Here is a 21701-nt window from a genome sequence, read left to right on the forward strand (position 1 = left end):
AATGAACCTGACATTTGGGATTTGTGAGGATTAAATGAATCCATGTGTGTGAAATCTCCTGTATATACAAAGTGCCTTTTAAACTACTACTACATTGGGCTTCTTATGCTAAAAGTCATTTTTAACTGGGTCACTGGAGAGTAGACTCAATTGTTAAAAATTGTGCTATTAGTAACATTAAGCTTTGCATATACAGTAAAAAGTGATATTTTTAACCACCTTGGTAATCAGAGTGGGGGCTTCTGCAATAGTGCAAATTATAAATTAGACACAAATTAAAAATTATTTTGTTACTTTTAATGACATTTATTAACTGGAACCAAAGGCAGAAAAATAAATTTTGTCAGTGGTACCATATTAAATTGTTAGGACAATAAATCTAACTGGTTTAAAATTAGTAGTCTATGGATTTAAATCCACAGAACTGGTTTCATTTCTGAGTACACACACATCACCTCTGCAATGTCTGGTTCACTGGTAATTTATTTAGCCATCACTTCTACCTCTGGCTCCTCTGTTTTCTTCTCTCATGTTACTTTCTTTTATGTTTGCCAGTATCTCCAGAGGTATAGTAAGAAGGAGTGTTATGTTATTCGTCATGTTTGAATTATATCCCCTGACACAGAGTACCGAGCACACTGCTTGGCAAGTAGCCTAAACATTATAAATATTTGCTTTTAACTATCAAAATAAACCAAAACCAATTTATATTTTTCATAAATTCAAAATCAGTGAAATCTGAATTGCTAACATAAGGTTAAGATTGTAAATATTAAGGATCCAATTATATTTCATTTTTTTTTAAAATTTATTTATTTACTTGACAGAGAGAGAGAGAGATCACAAGTAGGCAGAGAGGCAGGCAGAGAGAGAGGGGAAAGCAGGCTCCCTGCTGAGCAGAGAGCCTGATTCGGGACTCGATCCCAGGACCCTGAGATCATGACCTGAGCTGAAGGCAGAGACTTAACCCACTGAGCCACCCAGGCATCCCTATTTCATTGTTTTAACGTCCCTTGAAGTTTATCATTAAGAATACATAAGAATTTGATTATTTAAGAAGAAAATGAACACATATTTATACTAATTTTTAACTAGATGGCCTAAGTCAAGAGTTGAAATCTTTGATTATTACTTTCCCCATTTTGAGTACAGTAATTATCCCTAGGTTTGCTGGAGACTTTCTGACCTAAGTAAGGTTACTTAACTTGCTTTCATTAAATTCAAGCTTAAAATTAGTGTTAGATTTTGTACTTTTGGAATTTGAAGAGTCAATGGTTCAGCCTCATTAATTTTGCTGAAACATTTTAGGAAGCAATGAGAAGATAAATCAAATCCCATGCAACAAATGTTAATCTTTTGATTTGGAAGAGTAAAGTATTTGGAACTAGGTATGGTGATGTCTGCCCAAGTTTAGAAATTTCCCCAAAGATTTAGATTTGAATATTCAATAAAACCTACCCTCCATTATCGTGCATTTTAAGCATCACTGATATAACATTAGGTCTGAGGAAAGATTGCCTATTACAATAACACACTTTAAAAAATTTTCTTTAGGGGTAAATTTAAAGGTTTGTCAAATATGCTTATGCTGTTACCAATCGTGCATTTAAGACTAAACATTAGATTCCTGATATACTGCAGGGTCATAAATAGACTACAAAATATATAGTTGTAGGATATTGCTCCATTAAACTATTTTACTTTAAAAGTCACTAGGTACACAAAAAATATTACCATAAATAGCAAAATACTTAGTTCAGTTCTGTCTCACTACCATATGTGTCTTCCTTCATGCTAAGTTTGCTACTGGTCAGGTATAGGGCATACTGGGCTTCTAGGGCAAGCTGTAAAGTTGAAAGTGTTCATGCTTCGATGGGAAAAGATACACAACCCAATTACTACAAACAGTACAATAACCACCGTCTCCTGATAAAGAAAATTTGAAAAGCAATCAAGTTTTTAAAAATAAGTTCTTCAAAAACTAATTAAAGTAAAATGTTATATCCACAGTTAGAATTAAAACATACAAATTGAAAATACCATAGCCAATGCACCATTTACATAGTAATAAATGTTCGAGAAATGAGTGAATAAACACGATGGGATTAATCTGTTCTAAAAAGTAAAGTACTATTGCCTGTGATTTACAGTATGGTAATGCTAAATTGAAATTTTAATACTTAGTTTAGAGATTATAAAAATCTAAGGAAAGACTGGAAGGAAAGGTTTGCTCACTATAAAAGAAGTGGGAAAATACGTATTGATTGAAATTATGCTGTGTAAGAAGGAAACCTATCAGATGGTTATAGGAGGCGGCACTGTTGAATGTTTTTCTTAATTCCTTTTTTATTCCCCATTATCTGAAACACTTCCCAAATATTTACTCAAGTGTAGAAAAAGAGGCAAATAAAATTGGACAGTTAAAACAGCAGCATCTTTCCCATAGGGCTGTCCAAAAACCATTTGGAAGATTTATCTGTTATCCTCCAAATTAAAAAAAAAAAAAATTAAAGCAGGATCTAATTGTTAGAGGGGTCTGAAGAGTATTTAGATGAAACAAAATTCCTTCCTCTCTGTGGCCCTCACTCTTTAACTTGCATTCATAAAATCCCTACTAGGTAGTGATCCGCCCACTGATTAAATCCTCCAGTGTTAGAGAAGTCACCACTCCTCTGACACAATAATTCTTTAAAAAAATGTTTAAGAATTCTTACTTTAGGAAATTACAATGACATTTTTATTCTTAATCATCCTTCTCACTGGTCTGCCCTTCAGAGGAAACACTGAGGAAATCTAGCCCTTCCTTCACAGATACTGTAACTAGAGACAACCCCCATATATATATCTCCAAGGTCGTCTTGCTCATTAAGCATTGCAGTTCTTTTAATCCAGTGTGGTTTCTGCAGTCAGGTATAAACTCCCTTTACCACCCCAGCTGCCCCCCACCATGAATACCCCAACTCCGTATTTCTCAAAAACGAGCATGCCTCACAGTCCCCCAGAAGGCTTGTGTGACGATTGCTGGGCCCTACTCCCAGAATTTCTGATTCAGTAAGTGCTCTGTGGAGCTTAAGAATTGTAATCTCAGGTAAATCCCCCCGTGACACTGATGGGGCTGGTTTGCAGACTACAATCTGAGAACCCACCACTGCTCTAGCCAGTCAGTCCTTCAACATCTCACCACAGTGGTCTCCATGCCAGCTGAGCACTGGACCTCACCTCACTCCTCCTTGGGTCTGAACTCTGAGTGCAACCTTCAAATGGCAGGAGCTCCCTTGGTAGCCACATGGTGATGGTGGTTCATAAAGGTCAGAGTTAACACAACCATCCAAATCCTCTTCAGTAACTCTTGCTAATGACCTAAATATCCTATTTTACTTATGACATTGCATTTCTGGATGGAACTGGAAAATATTCATTTAACTGTAATCAAGTCAAGTGTTTTAGCTTTTCGAGTTGAATTGTGACTTGAAGATTGGATAAGGAATTCCAAAGAGATTCCAGGTTAGAAAAATAGTGGAAGCAAGGTTCAATGAGGGCTGCTGGATATGTTGTGTATTTTGTGCACTGCACAAAGACATGCAGTTATGGGAATGAGCAGACTGTAATACAGCCTTGGTTTTGTTCCTGGAGCACTGGCCCTGGCACAAGGGGGAAGGACGGGGGCCGCTTTCAACCCACTGGCACAAAAGAAGTGCCTTTTTGTAATCTGAACAAAAGCACAGATATGCTAGCAAAATATAAAGCCTTTTTTTGAAGATTCTTCAGGTTTTGTTAGGATAGGACTAGCCCATCCGGGATAGATGCTCAGGCACAGCAGTGGGCATGACTATTTGCTAAAAGAAATCTCGCATGCAGGCTGAAAACGGAAAACAGATAAAAGAAGCATCAGAGCCGTGCCCCTGCTTTGTTTGCCCCCATCATCCTGCAGGAGTCCTGAGGCTCCTTCGCAGAAACACAGGACCCTGCAGTTTGAAAACTGTTGCTACACAGAAGTCAGTGGGCTTAGAAGGCTGGAAAGGTGAACCTCACTCAAGTGTGCAGGGCACTAAATGCTGGGAATAAAGAGGGAGGTTTGATCAGGGGTTTAACACAACACTGAGAGAAAAGCAATCTTTTTTTTTTTTTTTTTTTGACATCTATCTTTTGTCTTCAAGTAGGGACAATTATTTCATTAAGGAAATCAAAATCTCAAACATGCCCAGTAGAGGTTTACCATTATACTAGACTAAAATCTTCCCGACTGAACAACAGAAAAAGCAACAGCTGTACAGAACTCATGCAGTTGCTTTAATACAGGGATCCCCTCTACTTCCCCTTTATGGCTCTACAACTAACGAGTCAAACTTTCATTTATCATTTATAGAGTGTTCTTTAATGAAGTTCACTGAAATAAGAGTGAAGAAAGGCCACAAATCTTCTACATTAGATGCATAATGTATTAAATCGTTTGCAAAATGATACTTAAATATTTATTTATGGGTCAAAAGAAACCTTCATGTTCTATTATTATGTAAGAAGAATTAAAATAGTTCTTTGAAAAGGAGGAGATCTAACATATGTGGTTCAAGGAGATTAAGAGAGTACAAACTTCCCGGTATAAAATAAATCACGGAGACTCAAAGTACAGCATAGGGAATACAGTCAATAATACTACAACAACACTGTATGGTGAGAGAGGTGACTACATTTATTTTGGGCAACACTGAGTAGCATATAGAATTACTGAATCAATATGTTGTACACCTGAAACAGTGTAACACTGTATGTTAATTATGCTTTAATAAAATATAAATAGAATTGATTAAAAGCAGTTGTCTTATAACACCTGGGTGGCTCAGTCGGTGAGGCCGCTGCCTTCAGCTCAGGTCATGATCCCAGGGTCCTGGGATGGAGCCCTGCATCGGGCTCCTTGCTAAGCAGGGAGCCTGCTTCTCTCTCTGCCTCTGCCTGCCACTCTGCCTGCTACTCTGCCTGCTTGTGTGTTCTCTTGACAAATAAATAAATAAATAAATAAAATCTTAAAAAAAAAAAAAAGCAATTGTCTCAATGGATCTCATATAGGATCTGGCAACAGACTAGAAGTTTGTCACGTTAATGATAAGAAAGGCTAGAAGAGGAAAAGAAGTTACTATCTTTTTTTCTTAGAAGTATTTATTATCAAGAGATGTCAACATTATGGAGAATGGAATTAGACTCCCCACATGTACAAAAGGAGGTCAAGAGACGGTCAGCAGGTCCCAATGACAACGCCTTGGCCCCATACAAGCCTCATATTGTAAGTCAAGGATGACTGTTGCTGAGTTGCCTGCAGCCAAGTAAAAACAAAATAAGCAAACCTCTATATGAAATAAAACGGTTTATACAACTTTATCTAATAAAAGGGGCATTTTCATTTTGTAATTTTTTTTAGTAATATCAACAAATTTTTATGAAGTTTTTTTATGTAAAGCACAATAAAAAATAAAATTATAACTAAAACATTTTACAATTAACTCTTTTGATTAAAAACAGGTAAATGTGTGTATTTGTGTAAAATGTTCTCTTCCAACTCCTGGAAAGCTTGACTTAATTTTAAAAGAAGGCCCTACATTGGTTTTTATTTAATGGCGCTTAAATCACATAAATAAAAGGTGATAGGTACCTTGTAGGAATCTGACCAGAGACTTACACAGAAGTTAGCCTTGGGAAAGGTTAACTAAGGTTTAGAGTGACTTTTTTTTTTTTTAATGTTAAAATCCATGTATAAAACAAAGATTTGAATAAGTGAAAAAGATAGCAAATGTTATTGGTGTTTATAAGAATGAATAGGAGCCCAATAGTTGTTTTTTTTTTTCTTTTCTTTTCTTTTTTTGGTAAGATTTTATTTATTTACCTGAGAGAGAGAGCCTAGGAGAAGGGGGAGGGTCAGAGGGAGAAGCAGACTCCCCACGGAGCAGGGAGCCTGAGATACAAGATATGATAGGAGACTCGATTCCAGGACTCCGGGATCGTAACCTGAATAGAAGGCAGATGCTAAACCAACGGAGCCACCCTGGCACTCCTAGGAGCCTAATAGTTACCATGCTTTCTCCTTGGATCAGAAGGGGTATGGCCCTCACTCTTTGATTGGTAGTATCATGGATGCCAGGAGGGGAGCGAGGCATCTCACAGTGCGTGTGACACAGAGGACAATTCAATCAATATTTATTTACCGATGAAAAACTAAATTCAAAATTATTTCTTAAAAAATGAGTCTCTTTTAGAAGCTGAAGCTACCTATTCCAAGTTATAGGTGTATAATTTGTGTGTCTCATCCATAAATCACCTCAAATCTTTAAGTTATCAAACTGAATGGAAAAAAAATCTAGGAACATGAATACTAAAGGTGAATGATAATGGCTAAGTTTCCCAAGTTTTCAATGAGACACAAAGGCAGCCCAAGGTCAAACTGAACACTTACAAAAAATTTTCAGATTTATTTAATATAAAAATGTAAGGTAATTCTTTTTTTTTTTTTTAAGATTTTATTTGTTTATTTGAAAGACAGATCACAAGTAGGCAGAGAGGCAGGCAGAGAGAGAGGAAGGGAAGCAGGCTCCCTGCTGAGCAGAGAGCCCGATGCAGAGGCACTTGACATGCCATGGGCATCTATCAGTGGTTTATAGAGGGAGCCCTGACTTTTTTTTTTTTTTTAAGATTTTATTTATTTGACAGAGATCACAAGTAGGCAGAGAGGCAGGCAGAGAGAAAGGGGGAAGCAGGCTCCCCACCGAGCAGGGAGCCCAGTGCAGGGCTCGATCCCAGGACCCTGGGATCATGACCTGAGCTGAAGGCAGAGGCTTTAACCCACTGAGCCACCCAGGCGCCCCTAAGGTAATTCTTAAAAAAGAAAATTTTTGCCCTATGTTTATCCAAACCAAATTGAGACAAAGGTTTCTGAGCATGGATCATAGTCTCACCAACATGACAGATCGGAATAGTTAATATCAGCAGATTCAGTGTAACTGATTATTTTTTCCTGACAGTTCTGACTAGTGGAGTGGATGGCTTATGATAAGTCTCTTTGTTTTTCTTTCTATTCCTCACTTTAAAGTCTAAAAAAAAAAAGTTATGTTTTAATTTTTCCATGAAAAACAATAATTTGCGTTAAGATATTAATAACAATGGTAACAATAAAATGCAGATATTTCAGAAAAATTTATCTACTAACGTTGTAATAACGCAATTTACCAGAACATTATCTTTTTTAATACGATTATGACCCGAAGCCATAGCCAGTAAAATTAAAACTTACGAGGAAAAAAATACTACACTCAGGATGGGGAGGGTCTGAATTCTGTCCTCATCACTACTTGCCCAATCATGGAGCCCTTTGGGGTCTCAGGGATGCCTTCTGTGGCACAAGGATGTTATCTGGATTGGACGAGCTCTACAGCATCTATGACTCCTACTGCTTCTGACATTTTTGTAATCCTTTGCGTTAAATCAACCAATTGACAAGCAAAGCTACACAACCGCTGGTTTTCTCTACCCAGATTTTCCTGCTAGAGTTAGAAACTGGTACATTACTGAAGTTTATTTGACAGTATGACCCTAGAAATATTCTTGCTTTAGGTGAAACGTTTTCTTTGGCTCTTCCCCTCTTACCTGAAGGAAGAAGGAAAAGGTCCTGTCCTGAGGATGGTCGGCTGTTGGAGCCGGGAGGTTTTGAGTGTTCAATGAGGCTGTGCCTTGCGGGAGGTGGGGGGGGTGGGAGGGATGGGGGGAGGGCATCAAAGGCATCTTCACCTGCGTTTGAAGAAAGGTCAATATCAACAGCAGAACTTCATTAATGAAAACACAGCATCAGGCCAAAGTAATGATTGATTTCCTCCTGCTGCTCATAAAGAACTTCACCTGCAGGGTTTATCTCGCAGTTTACCAACTTTGAGAACGAAAGCTGCTTATTTTCTGGGAGTGTCTGAAGAGAAACACAGGCACACAGACACACGTGTACATGTGCGAGCTTTTCAAATTCCCAGGCCTTTCTGGTAAAAAACACCACTGCAGGTTATGAAAGAGCTTATTATCTACTTGTAACCTTTATCATGTTAAGACACAAAGCTTGAACTAAAAATTATTATAGGTCATACCATCAAAACAGAACTTTTTATGTAACAATAAGAGTTCACAGCCTCTTACTAGACAATCACACTGTGCACACGAAATTTAATGTCACAGAATAGATTATCTTTTAAAGTTTATTCTTCAGGATTTTAATTCATTTAAACTAATGTTCCATATATTTCATTGTCAAAATACAGAAAATGTACCTATAGTAATGTATTTTTCTATTTATTAGATATCTCTAAAGAGGAACAGTTAAATATAGAACTCTCTTCTGTGGTCCCCAAACTACTTATATTTGCATATTGCCCAGCTTTAGTAACTACAGAATATTGTAGCATGCTTTTATGTCTACTTATTTTTTCTTGCCACATCTTACTATTCTACTCATATTTTCCCCATCTCAATTCTTTAAAACAATAAAACTGCAATGTATGTATTTTTGTAAGTAATCTCAAATACTCTGTGAATAAAACAGGGTATAAGCAAACACCTACATATTCCAGTAATAAAAATTCATGTATTTAAATTTATTGACTTAAGCCAAAGGTATATTTTATAGAAAAATAGTTTTTATTATTCACCCAACTTGCCTTACAAAACATATTCAAAGTATTTTCTCTAATGATCATAAGTCTTTTCCTAACTTAAAATATTTGAAGGTGTGGGGAGGGGGGAAGAGAGCTTTGCTATCCTTCCAACCTTCAGCTATCTGCTACACTCATTATCTTATTCATCCAAATCTTTTTTTTCAGCCCCTAAATGTCAGGTACCATGCTAGGCACATGCTTCGCATGTGAAGATCAAAATCACAAGGCCCTGATGCAAGGAGCTTAGATTCCACAAGAAGATCTAAGAAAAACTCACAAAGAGGTATGATTCACAGGTGAGAGTCCCTCAGGTCTCACAGAGAGAGCTCTGCATTGTCAGGGGGACAGGAAAAGTAGAAAGCGGTATTCAGCCAGGTGTTACAAGAACAGAGAGGCCTGGCTATCAGAGGCTCAAAAACATTTACTCATTAAATACAAGGACAGTATCTTTCAGGCAGAGGGAATAGCATAAAGAGTATAAATAAAGCATGAGATGTGCGTGAAGAGCGAGAGGAAGGCTGAGTTACAGAGACAGGTTGGAGCACTGATATGCATTGTCTGATACGGTAGTCACCGTAGCTGCTTCGTTCAAATTAAAATTCAGTTCCATCCACAGTCACGCAGGCGAATGTATAGATTCTTTACATCACCACATAAAGTTCCACTGGACAATGCTGATCTAGGTGATTTAGACTTGGGTAACAGGTCAAAAAACAGGACGCAGGAAGAAGTGGGAGGGAGGAAAAAAAAAAACAAAACAAAAACACCCCATAGGTAAAGAAGTTAGCAGTTGCCTGTAATTGACGTAGGTGAGAACGGAGTACTGAGTACGGAAAGCGCAGGAGCCAAAGACACTGCAATTATGCAACTAGAAACATGAAGTGATGGTGTCGGGAAAACATCAAAAGGGTCATGTGACAGTTCTGGGTGTCTAGTAATCAGTTCAGAGAAGCTTATAGATGGACCTTCATCAGACATTATGGTACGGTGACTTGATACTGTGAAGCCTGAAGGTGTGTGGAGATTCTGTCTTCCTCTAGAAACAGGGTGAGAAGCTCCCTACCTAGATTTAATAAACACAGATACCAGCACCAGCCAGCTTCTACATACACATGTACCTTCACACATGCACACACACGTGTACACACACATACACTTTTTATCAAAATTCAAACCAAAGAAGACAGAGATTCTCTGTATGTGTAATTGCAGTGATTATAAGACAGAATGTATTTCTCAGTTCTTTACAACAGAATATTTAATTTCCCATAAAGTAATTAGCTAAGTAAGTGGAAAGGGGCCATGTTATGCTGAGAGAAAGAGTAAGTACACATTCATTAAGAACTGTACTTAAAGAAAATCTCAGATGAACACTTCAGGTCTAGTAGAACACAAGGGCTCAGGGCAAGGAAGGATGCTCTCACAGGTTTTTTAGACTGCATTTAGTACGTGAAGAGAGGACTTGATAAAATGCAGACTGATGGCCAGCCCTGTACACCACTGCTTCAATCATGTAAACGGAATGAACCTGAGAGCCACCACTACCTAGAGAAGCCATTCTAATTCAGACAAATTCATAACCTTGTAAGTCTGTGTTACACTGAAATCTGATAATTCAGATATTAACTGAAAGAAGAGGCAGGGTGGCTTGTTTGAAAATTGTTTTAAAGGTTTCAACCTAATGGAGGGATGAGAAGATCATAATCAGAGGGCGTCCTGTTGAGTGAAGAACCATGCTTTGGATTGTCCCGACTTGGAGGCCTGGCAGGTGGTAATGGCACTGGATCAGAGGCTGAATCAAAAACATCTCCTAGAGGATAACACAAAATCTTAATGTATTTTCAGTACAACAATGGCATGGAATTTTGCCTTTAAATTCTGACCATTAAGATGTAGAACACAAAGAGAATACATTTTATACATACCCTTTAAATATATGCCTAATTCAGGGATGTTTGATTTCTTCATCTCTGAAGATGTACCATGGGTTCCATTCAATATACAGTGACCATTATCACAAGACCTAAGGCAGAGATCAAAGGACAAAAGTCATAAGGAAAACTACTTTCTTTTTAAAAGTAATTTGGAGGGGTGATAGGAACTAGGAATCCTGCTCATACGCTAAAGCTTGAAAATAAACACAATTTCCTTTTTTTTGGAAAAAGTGTTCTTATTCTTAAAAGAATACTCAAAAGTATTCTTATTCTTATTTAACTATTTTTACAAAGAAGAAGTAAATATCTTATGGAAGATAATCTTTTTTTAAAGTGAAATCAAGAATTACAAAGGCCACAAAAATTACTGATAAGCTAAACAAATCTATGAAAATTAACATATATTTGGACAAGTTCAATGATACCTTGTCAAGTTTTTGCAGAAAAACATGTAGTAAGGCAAAAATAAATATGTAATAGTCCCAATGACTTATTTGTTGATGGTATGTAACATAGTATTTCTGTAATTTAAGCTTTCCTTATAATAAACTAGAGCCCATCAAAGAAGAATTATTAAATGTTCTGAAATTTCATTAAAATTCTGATAGGCATATTCAAAGATCTAGAGTCTACGTTAGAATTTCACTACTGCTATGACCGAAACTCCCAGCACTTCGGATAGCTGTAGAGAAATGACTTTGGCAAAGGCCTTGGGTACACAACAAATATTTTAATCTGTTTGTCTGCAAAGGATAATACTTACTAAAAAAGTATTTTTGTTGTTTGTATTAATATACTGGAATCCTACCATATGCATAATGGACAAAACTAGGGTATTAGAAGATAGCAGGAAGAGAAAGTACAAAGCACATTTTGTTTTTAGAATATAGCTGTGTAACAATGAACTCTCTGCTCACCAAGTTATTCTGTTCACAAAAAGCTATAGGAAGCAGAGTTTATATTTTCCTTTTTCTGGTTTACTCTGAATTCTTGGGGCATAGTAAAAGTATATACATAATCGAGGGGACAGTGGACATTTAAACAGTTACTGCAAGAGCGCTTCATCTGAAATTCATTTCCATTCTCTGGTGGCCACGTCTGTTTCAGGGGCCAGAGATGGTTCATTTTAAAATAGTTATCATGCATTGAATTTTCATAATAATGATGGATTTTTACTGAAACTGAATTGAATTATTCATCTACTGTTTAACTTTTTCCACATATTGACAATTTATTTCTTCTGATGTTCCAAAGGGGGAAAACGTATTGGGAAAGGAAACGTTTAAGTTTAACGAATGCTCTGTGGAGGACATAAGGAGTTACTTCATCCATCGGCTTTCGAGAACAAATTAGATAAAAAATCCACTCCAATTAAGTTTAGGGATTATCAACATTTATTACTTCTCTGTAACAATAGGAAGATAGTAATGGTGGTCATAATTCAAATTTATTTTCAGGATTTGGGAAGCCTGCCACCAAAAATCTCATCCAATATGATCTGACAATTAAAATTTAAAGCATTTAAATTATACCTCTCACTTCTTCAGCAATGGAAAAAAAATGAAATCCCAAGGAAACCAAAAAAGCTCATCTTATTTCAGTCTTTAAAAAATTACTATCCATTTGTCAGAGCCAAAAGGACTAAAAATTGTGACAATTTGTATTTGATGTGAAGGAATAACTTCCCTCTCTAAGTAAGAGTAGTAGACATTTGGTTCTTCTGATATAACAAATTGCCTCTCAGTTATTTATCTTCTCAATGATACCGTTTTATCAACAAATGTCTTAGACACCACTGATTAGCAAGAAATGCTTTGGTTTTCTTGTTTTGAAATATGAAGCCCTAGATGCAGAATGTTAGTAATTCTGGTGAAGAATACTGCAGAGTGTTGATAATTCTAACCAGGATCACTCATGTAGACAGCTCTCTGGTGAAAATGAAGATTTGCTCCTCTTTTCCAAGTATTGCATTTTCACCTCCATGTGATACTCAAAGAAAAGCACTAAAACATTTTTTGGACCTTTCGTCTGTAAAGAAGGAAACACTTCACTCATAAAATGCTTTCCACTGATTGACTTGACCTTGAAAAGGAAATAGCACACAAAGTAGAGATGACCGAGATGGCTGAAGTGCTGGGCAGTTCATTCCTCAATCAAGAGCTGCTGGAAGGCAGGAGGGCTGGGCCACCAGCCACAGTCGACCCCTATGCTGTGTGCCGAGCATCGCTCCGGGGATTCCGTCTTACAAAGGCAGTGAACTCACAAAGAAAGTTTTAAAACCGGGATTTGACCTACTGAGTACCTCATGTAAGTCAGATGAGAGAAAAGAAAAATACTTGAGATTACAGATTACTAAATCAATTATGTAAGGGAAGAATCATCCTTCTACTTAAGTTCATACTAATATTTCAATATATGCCACCCATTTTTAATAACTGTTATATACCTCAGTGGAGCTGCCACTTCAAAGACTAAGGATGTCTCCGTTATGGGGAGAACAAACAATTGACAAGAAGAAGAAGAAAAAAGACACTATCCCTCACAATCTTATTCAATCTAAGGAAAAGTAAAATAGTTTCTGATTAAAAAAGAAATAGCTAAGGGAAATACTTTTAGTTTTTTTTTTTTCTTTTTACTTTAAGATCTGACGAGTAGAAGTAGGTAGCATATCAAGAAGGGAAATGAATATATACTAGTCTTTACATCATGAAAAAAATTCTAAGGAAGGTTTGGTAATACTTTAGTGTCCGAGCACTGATTTTCCTCATGAGATATGTGCTTAGAACTGATAAAATGCACCGAAAATAGTGTATTGAAAATTGATGAATTAATCGCCACAATAGGTAATATATAGCAAAGCCTTATTAGGCTATGACTTGTTTTGGGGGGGCAGGGTGAGAGAAGGGCAACAAAATGCTCCATTAAATTTACTAGCCAATTAATTTAGCTAAATGACTTTCTGATTAATGAGAAATCTGCATCTTTTAGTACTCTCTGAAAATAATGCAGAAAATCGTATATAGGAAGAAGGGGCTTTGACCAAGAAATCAAAGATTTTTAATTAAATACATGTGATTCAGCTGCTTAAAAACAAAAACCACATATGATAATGCTTATGCAAGTATGAGGTGATAAAATGCTGCCCATATGCTTACCTAGGAGGAGGTTTTACATTATGGCAATGAGATGGTTGTGAATTCAGGGAAACAGGGTGGGATGAAGGAATCTTGTATTCATCATCATCTTCCTCTACAGGGTCTCTGGTTTTCTCTGAAAGGGAATTTGCTAACGGGCCAGTACACCTACCAGAGAGGGAAGAAAATCCAGTCTACTTTAAGCATAACAATTCAGAACAGGCAAGTCAGATGTGATATAATCAAATCAAAAGAGCCATTTTGTCACTTGTATTCATTTTTCAATTACAGGCTAACATCAGAAGGACTGTTCTTCTACTAAATATAGATGAAAAGGATTTTTCAATCTTTTGTTAAGATTCTATTGATGAAATAAAAGAATTTTCATACTTATAATTTTAAATGGCACAGTAAGAAAAACTAGTATCCTGTCAAATTAAATAAAAAGGTCTTGAAGTTAAAATAGAATGTATAAAATTATCTAAACCAAAGCTATTAAAATATTAATATTTTGTTCCAATTTAACTTAAATGGGTAAATTAAGATAATAAATATATATACATGGTAGTTTTATGTATTAATGAAGTCTTTATAGAAAGGTCAAACTTTCTGTCTCTTGTGAATATTACCTATAAGCTGAAAAAAAAATCCAGTTCAATTAAATGAATTCCTTCTCCTGTGAAGTTCAAGTACAATTCAAATTGTTAATTTTTTCCCCAAGAACTACTAAGAACTAAAAATGATTGGAACAATTAGAAGTAGATAATAAGTGAACTTATTAAGTCTTTGAGGTATAGTACATTATTTTTATGGCTTCAATTCTCTGGCTAAATAAAAAAGAACGAAGATGGGTACAACAATCGCCTAATACCGAAAGAAATTTTCAAGTATTTTACTCACCCATGAGAGTAAATAAAAAAAAAATAAAACAAAGCCAAACAAGGAAACAAAACCTGGCTGATTTTCACAGTCATTGCTAATGGAGTTTAATCTAATCCTTGCTTATGCGAGTGAAAAATATAAAGTAGTAACACATGAACCTACCCTAACTTTCTGACACCTAACCAATTTGCAAGACACTGTTGGTATATATAAACCCAAAGCTTTTGTTAATCATGGTGAAACCTCGGTTTCATTAAAGGTTTTTTTTGTTTTTTTTTTTTAATGTCTGTGACTGCAATTTTGAAGCACCTTCTGTAGAGGGAGCAAAAGTCCTTTGGTATATGTGCCATGGAGCCTGAAATAACTTTTTCATTTCGATTTCTTCTCACTAGTTAGAATGAGAAAAATGATAAGGGCTTTTCTTTGTGCCCATTATAAGAAGACATTGTGAAAAACGTATAAGTTTTCAAGTTTCTACTACGTATTTGAATCCTAAGAAAGTTCATAGATTAAAGAGAAATCTCTCCTAAGGCTTTTCAAAAGCATATTTTTGCCTGTCTTTGAAGACTTTTTCAGTACTGATTTTTGAATTCTTGTTTGTTTAAAAAATCTCCAAGTTCAAACGACAGTTTATAGTCAGGTGAAAGCACAGTGACCCAGTGACAAAAAGCCTGCCGTCACTGCCCAGAGCCCAAGCTAATGACCTGATTAATGACCTGAGGGTTACACCTCCTGTGGTGTAACCTTAGAAGAGGTATATATTCCAAATGAAGGTGGGGAGTACGTGGACTGCCAAATAGTGACCTGATGGGTATTGGTGTAGGAATTTCAAACATGACCTTTCTACGAAGTCTTATAAACACGGACATCGATTTACCTAACTCAAGGATCGGAATGGGTTCTATTGACAAATGAAACAATATACATCCTTTCTATATCCTAATATACTTTCATTCATAATGACTCCTTTTTTCCTTTGCAATTCAAGCATATCTTGTATGAAAGAAAAAGACGTATTAACCAAATGTTCAACAAAATCAATGTCAGAAATCTACCATCTGCCTGTTGTGTTACTTCCAAAGATTTAAGAGTTCCCAAAGAAGCTCTACACATTGAGACAATTTGAAATCACATCTGTCATGCCTGAGTCTCTTCAGTGATAAAGAATTTCATCTGGGTAACTCCCGCCCCTACTCTTTTGCTTTGCTGCAAATCAACAGATGGAATATTTCTGAAGAAAATGAAAAGTAAAGCCCACCTAAGATTTTATGGAATAATAAAGGCTTACTGCTAAAATTTACTAATCATAGATTATTAGCTTAAATGGATTTTAGTAGATTACATCCAGAAGTAGAAAATGTCTTCAACTGGCATTTGTATCCAAATCCAAAAAAGTGATTAAATATCCCATTTATCACCATTTTAATAAGTTTGAAAGTCAAATTTTATTTTTCTTCTTTGTGTTTTTAAGGCAAACTTCTTGTATCAGTATAATATTCTACTTCAATAAGCCAGTTTATAAGAATATCATTCTAGTGCATTTTTAAAATTTTTTGAAAGATTTATCTTATTTATTTTACAGAGGGAGAGAATGCATGGGGGAGGGGCAGAAGGCAAGAGAGAGAGAAATTTTAGCAGACTCTGTGCTCAGCAGGGAGCACGATGCCAGGCTCGAGCTCGCAATCCTGAGATCACGACCCAAGCTGAAAACCAAGAGTCAGATGCTTAATGGGATGTTTAACCAGCGATGCCACACAGGTGCCCCTCCTTCCAGTATATTTTATTCAGCATAACATAAGTTTTTATATCAAATTAACCTCATCCAGTTTTTTTTTTAAAGATTTTTATTTATTTGTCAGAGAAAGGGAGAGCGAGCACAGAGAAAGAGAGAGAGGGGGAATGGCAGGCAGAGGGAGAAGCAGGCTCCTCGTTGGGCAAGGAGGAGCCCAATGCTGGACTCGATCCCAGGACTCTGGAATCATGACCTGAGCTGAAGGCAGATGCTTAACTGACAGAGCTACACAGTTGTCCCTAATCTTATCCAGTTCTAAAGGTAAAAATAAAAGCAGTTTCTATCATTACAAAAAAAAAAACAAAACAGGAATGTACAGTGTGGACTTTGGGTGATTATGCGTGAATACAGGTTCAGCCTTTTTAACAAAGGTACCACTATGGTTGAAGATGTTGATGATGGAAAGGCGAGGCATGTGTGGGGGTAGTCAGTATAAGGAAAACTGCTGTACCTTTGCTTTAATTTTGCTGTGAATCTAAAAAAAAATAAAGTCTCTAATTACTCTAAACTTCTCTAAAACATTAAGTTTTAATAAAAAAGAGAAGGTACAAATAAGATAAAGAATTTGTATATAAGATTCCAAAAGAGAAATCTCAATTCATGTAAATAATTATACAATTTGTAGTTATATGTGGGATTTTTTTTTCCCTTCACAAACTAATTCAAAAAGTAGGTTCAATTTTACTTGCCACTAAGGAAGTGGTAAAAGAATTAGTTTCACAATTTTCATTGGCTATCATGTATGTTTACTTTTGGCAGTGGAGAAAATACCTAACTTGTGGGACACAAGAAAATTTTTAGTCATTGATGTGGCTTCTGAGAAATGTTTAGGATATCAGAGGAACAAAACAGAGCAAATTATATTTGGCTGGTTCCAAGTTAAAGCTGCCAAGTAAACCATCTTATCATTTACGCCCATAACTTCATTCGCTTTATATTATCATCATACCCAGAGCGGAGTGCTTTGCACTGTGGCTGTCATTCAGAAGTTAATACACTGGTAATGTACAAGGACACATCCTCTCAAAGATGCACAGCCATTCTCTCCCCAACCCGCACCTCTTGTTAAACCCACTGTGTGTTAGTTATCGGAGCCTTCAGTGAGAAACATCCATTTTCTGCAAGTGCACACTTGAAACAAACCAAGAATATATTTTCCAACACTGTTCTTAGTGATTTGTACATTTTAAAACAAACTCACAGACACACTCCTCCGCAGCATTTTATATTCTTGGTGTAAAGCACATAATCAGAGGGGTGACCTGCGTATCCCACTGGCTTTATTTGTGAACTTATAACTCAAATACCACCATTGCCATGTACTTCCTTTCCTTCAATTGAACAATTCTTGATAACTCACTTAGTCCGTCAACTTTTCCAGAAAAAAGGCGAAGTAGAAATATTCATTTTCACTGTCTATGAACCTCCTGTGACATTGCCTGACAAAACAGTTTTCTTTCAACTTTAATTTGCTCAATTATACATATTTGGTACATGTTCTTTCACTGACATTGTGTTTTCTATATATTCACCTACACCTGTCATCTATTTCTGTCCTGAACTGCAACACGCTTAAGGGTCAACAAAGGCCTGGCATGGTATGTAACCGGGGGAGCACTCAACAGCTTTTAGACAAAAATGAGTGATTATCGGAGAAACAGGTGACCAAGCTGTTAAGGGGAAAAGAATGATCATTTTTAGGATTCTTTCATAATCTAGAAAAGCATTTTAATATATTATTTTGCTTGTTTTCTACATGTAAGAATGTTTATTTAATCATATCTGAAGGCAAGGTTTTAAAAAATAACTTTTCTTAAAACTGACTCTTCAGAACCTGCTGTATACATTAGTCCATATTTCTTGTATTAATTATCACAAGCCTAACAGGGAAAATACTTAACTCCCAGAAATCATAGCCCTGGTAAGTAGTGACACTAAATAAAGCTCTATTTGAAATGATGGCATGTATGCCACAAAATAGTAACTTCCCCAGTATATCAGAGTGAGTTTTATAATATATACTGATTTTGAGGGTTCTTTCAGGACATCAAGAAAAGTTGGTGTGGCATACTATCACGTTTAACAAACCTTTCCTGTAAGCTTTAATTACAAGCATTTCATGGACTTGTATATAAATTGGAGAAACAAATGTTAAGTTGTATTTTTAAGTTAACTTATTCAGAACCAATGCCCACCTCTAAAATTTTTAGGGGATCTGCTTTAGAAATCAAAAAGATACTGAGGAAACACATACTCTTCTTGAGAATCTACTTTTCCAATTATGTTGTACATGAAAGACTTCACGATGATATTTAAAGTGGTATCATTCGTAATCACCAAAAACTAGAAACAACCCAAATGTCCCTCAGTGGAGGTGGATAACCAAGCCACAGTATGTCTTACAATGGAATACTTACTCTGGAGCAATACAAGGAAGAAACTATTGATACACTTGATAACATGGATGAATCTCAAATGCATTACACTAAGTAGAAAGAAGCCAGACTCAAAGGACTAGATACCACCTGATTCCATTTATACGACCTTCTAGAAGAGGCAAAACTATATGGACATAAATCAGATGGGTAATTTCCACGGGTTTGGGATGAAGGGAACTGACATAGGGCACAAGGGGACTTTTTGGAGTGACGGAACTGTCCTGTACCTTGATTGTGGCGGTGATTATGTGGCCATGCATTAGAACTCACAAAGCTGAATTTTACTGTACATAAATTATGCTTTAACCAGGGAAAATTTTCATTTTAAAATTAAAAATTCATTTTGACTCACTTTAAATATTATAGATAAGCATCTTTCACAAATATGCTGAATATTCTCAGTGGCCTTCAGATAACTTATTGAATTCTATTTGAAATGACAGAGAAATCTTAACAGAAACTAAGAAATGCTTGAATGTTATGGAATATGCAAAGAGGCCCTCACTTAATATGAAAATGAAATCTCATTCTAACCCTACATGTTTTCTATCAACGGATTGATATGTTCATGGAGAAACGGAGAATATATGATAGATTATGCCACTGTGAGACCAAAAAGAGACAGTATAAGGAGTATATTTTACATTGTATATTTAAATAGCATCCAATGGCTCACCTTTCTTTTTTTTTTCTTTTTTTGAGATGGAGAGAGGGAGAGAGAGTGTGTGAGCAGGGGGAGGAACAGAGGGAGAGGGAGAGAGTCTCATGCAGGCTGCATGCTCAGCACAGAATCCAATGTGTGGGCTCGATCTCAGGACCCCAAGATCATGACCTGAGCTGAAATCAAGTCAGACACTCAACCAACTGAGCCACCTAGGCAGCCCTAATGGCTCACATTTCTAAGGCTACCTAATTTTTTATGATCATAAATGAGTTCTTTTTGTAAATTATAAGTAACAGATTTGTCAGACCACTAGGGCTACTGTTATATCAGTTCTCATCATAGTTTTTAATCAGAGAAAATTAAAGATTAGTGGAATTAGTGGCATTCCCTCTATCCAGATTGTAGCCATCCACCAAATATTGCTTTCCACAAAAGATGAGAAGGGATTGCAATTCTGTGTGAATTTAGAAATTTTAATACTATAAAAAAGGAGAAAAATAATATTCATATATCTTTTGTACACTTTCCACACATTATTGCTTTTTCTGTTGAGACTGGTATAAAATGACAGACTTGCAACCCTCAACTGTTTTCATCAATGTCTCAACAAGTAGATTGTAGGGATTCACCAGAAAACCTACGTTAGGATGGTCAAACTGCTTTGCAGGAGATTTGAACACTTTTTTTTTTGCATAATCTCATTGATTTACAAATTAAGTCTGAGTTTCAAATATTAAGTCATATCAGTAGGTCCGAATCAAATGCACAAGCATTCTGCACGGCACAACAAGAGAAGGATGCCACAGCAATCATGGTGAACACACTGAAAAGAAGGACCCTCTCGCACCGTCCCCTATGCATCATGTCAATTGTTATTTATAGAAGACTGTCGTCTTCAGGAATAGTGCACCTTTCCATTTACTCAAGGTAAAACAAACAAACAAAAAGTGCAATATCTTGGCAAGCCTGAAGAAGATTTTAAGGTATTAGAGGAAAGTTGGTTCTGAAACTAATAAAAGAGCAATCATATTCAATTCACTTGCTAGGATTAAGAAAATAGAATAGCTCTTAATTACAGCTTTACTTTCCATTAAGAAGTTTTCTACCACATTTTCTTATATTTAAATCAATAATACTGATTTCTTATCACTGAGAAGGGATTCATGTAAAACTGAAGTACATATTGTCTATACAGATCCTCAAGTGAACAACAACAGAACACGTTTTCCTGCTCTTTTGATGCTAAGCACACGTAATAAGCCTGGTATGCACCATCTACAAAATGAAAAATTCCAGTCAAGCTCATTCCCTTTAAGTGTTTTTAAATGACGATGCGGTATTTGTATTAATGTCTCCCGTGGCTTAGTACTTTATTCTTTTCTATGTCATCCACTTTGTTAAAAACAAAGCAAAACAAAACAAACCTTCCCCTCTACCATGAATTCACCAGATCATTTCATTCACATTGATCTAGCTTTATAGTTTTACACTTTGACTTATACACAGACCATTCTGGCGACAGTTTAAAGACAACCATAGTCACATGCGCGTTCACATGCACAGATACTGATGTTTGGAAGCGTGATCTCTCTGGGAGCAGTTGAGGCAGCATTCACAAAGCTACATTTCCAGTTTATTTTCCCTTGCAATTTTGCATATAAATGGAGATTTTTTATAATAACCAATAATGCTTACTAAAATTTTACTCTACAGAAGTGTTATAAATATATTATCTCCAATTAACATTTCAGGGGTAAATGGTATAGTCTACTTCAAACTAATACTTTAATAGTTATCAATCTATCTATCAAACTAAATTTGAGCATTGGTCATGTAGAAATAAGTTTATTGGCTTTCGACAGCACCTACTGAAATATTCACCTGAACATAATACAAGTTTTAAGCATAGATGGTATGTTCAATTGTTCCCTCAAAACTTCTACTTGTGTGTGTGTGTGTGTGTGTGTGTGTGTGTGTGTGTGTAATACGCATCCCAAATTCAGCAGATCCCTAAGTCTCAATTTTACACCTCTGTCCTGTTCCCACATCTGTTCTTCATCAGTCTCCCTCTTTGGAAAGTGGCACTGATTTACTCTGTTTCTTTAGCCAAGAACCTATGTAGGGGTTGTCACTGACTATCATACCTTACAGATATCCAGGTTATTAACAGGTACCATTG

The 21701-nt window shown here is 36.2% G+C and overlaps 1 protein-coding gene across 1 annotated transcript in view; it reads right to left on the reverse strand.

Moving 5' to 3' along the window:
- CBLB (Cbl proto-oncogene B) overlaps positions 1-21701 on the reverse strand; it is a 217454-nt gene that overhangs the window by 22668 nt on the left and 173085 nt on the right. The window contains exons 14-17 of the mRNA XM_080827029.1: positions 13768-13914; positions 10604-10701; positions 10357-10488; positions 7630-7770 (exon numbers count right to left, since the gene is read on the reverse strand). Coding sequence (XP_080683155.1) covers positions 7630-7770; positions 10357-10488; positions 10604-10701; positions 13768-13914 — 518 coding nt within the window. The remainder of the gene's footprint in view (positions 1-7629; positions 7771-10356; positions 10489-10603; positions 10702-13767; positions 13915-21701) is intronic.

The sequence above is a fragment of the Martes martes genome, assembly GCF_963455335.1.
Source record: "Martes martes genome assembly, chromosome: 1".
Lineage (NCBI taxonomy): Eukaryota > Metazoa > Chordata > Mammalia > Carnivora > Mustelidae > Martes > Martes martes.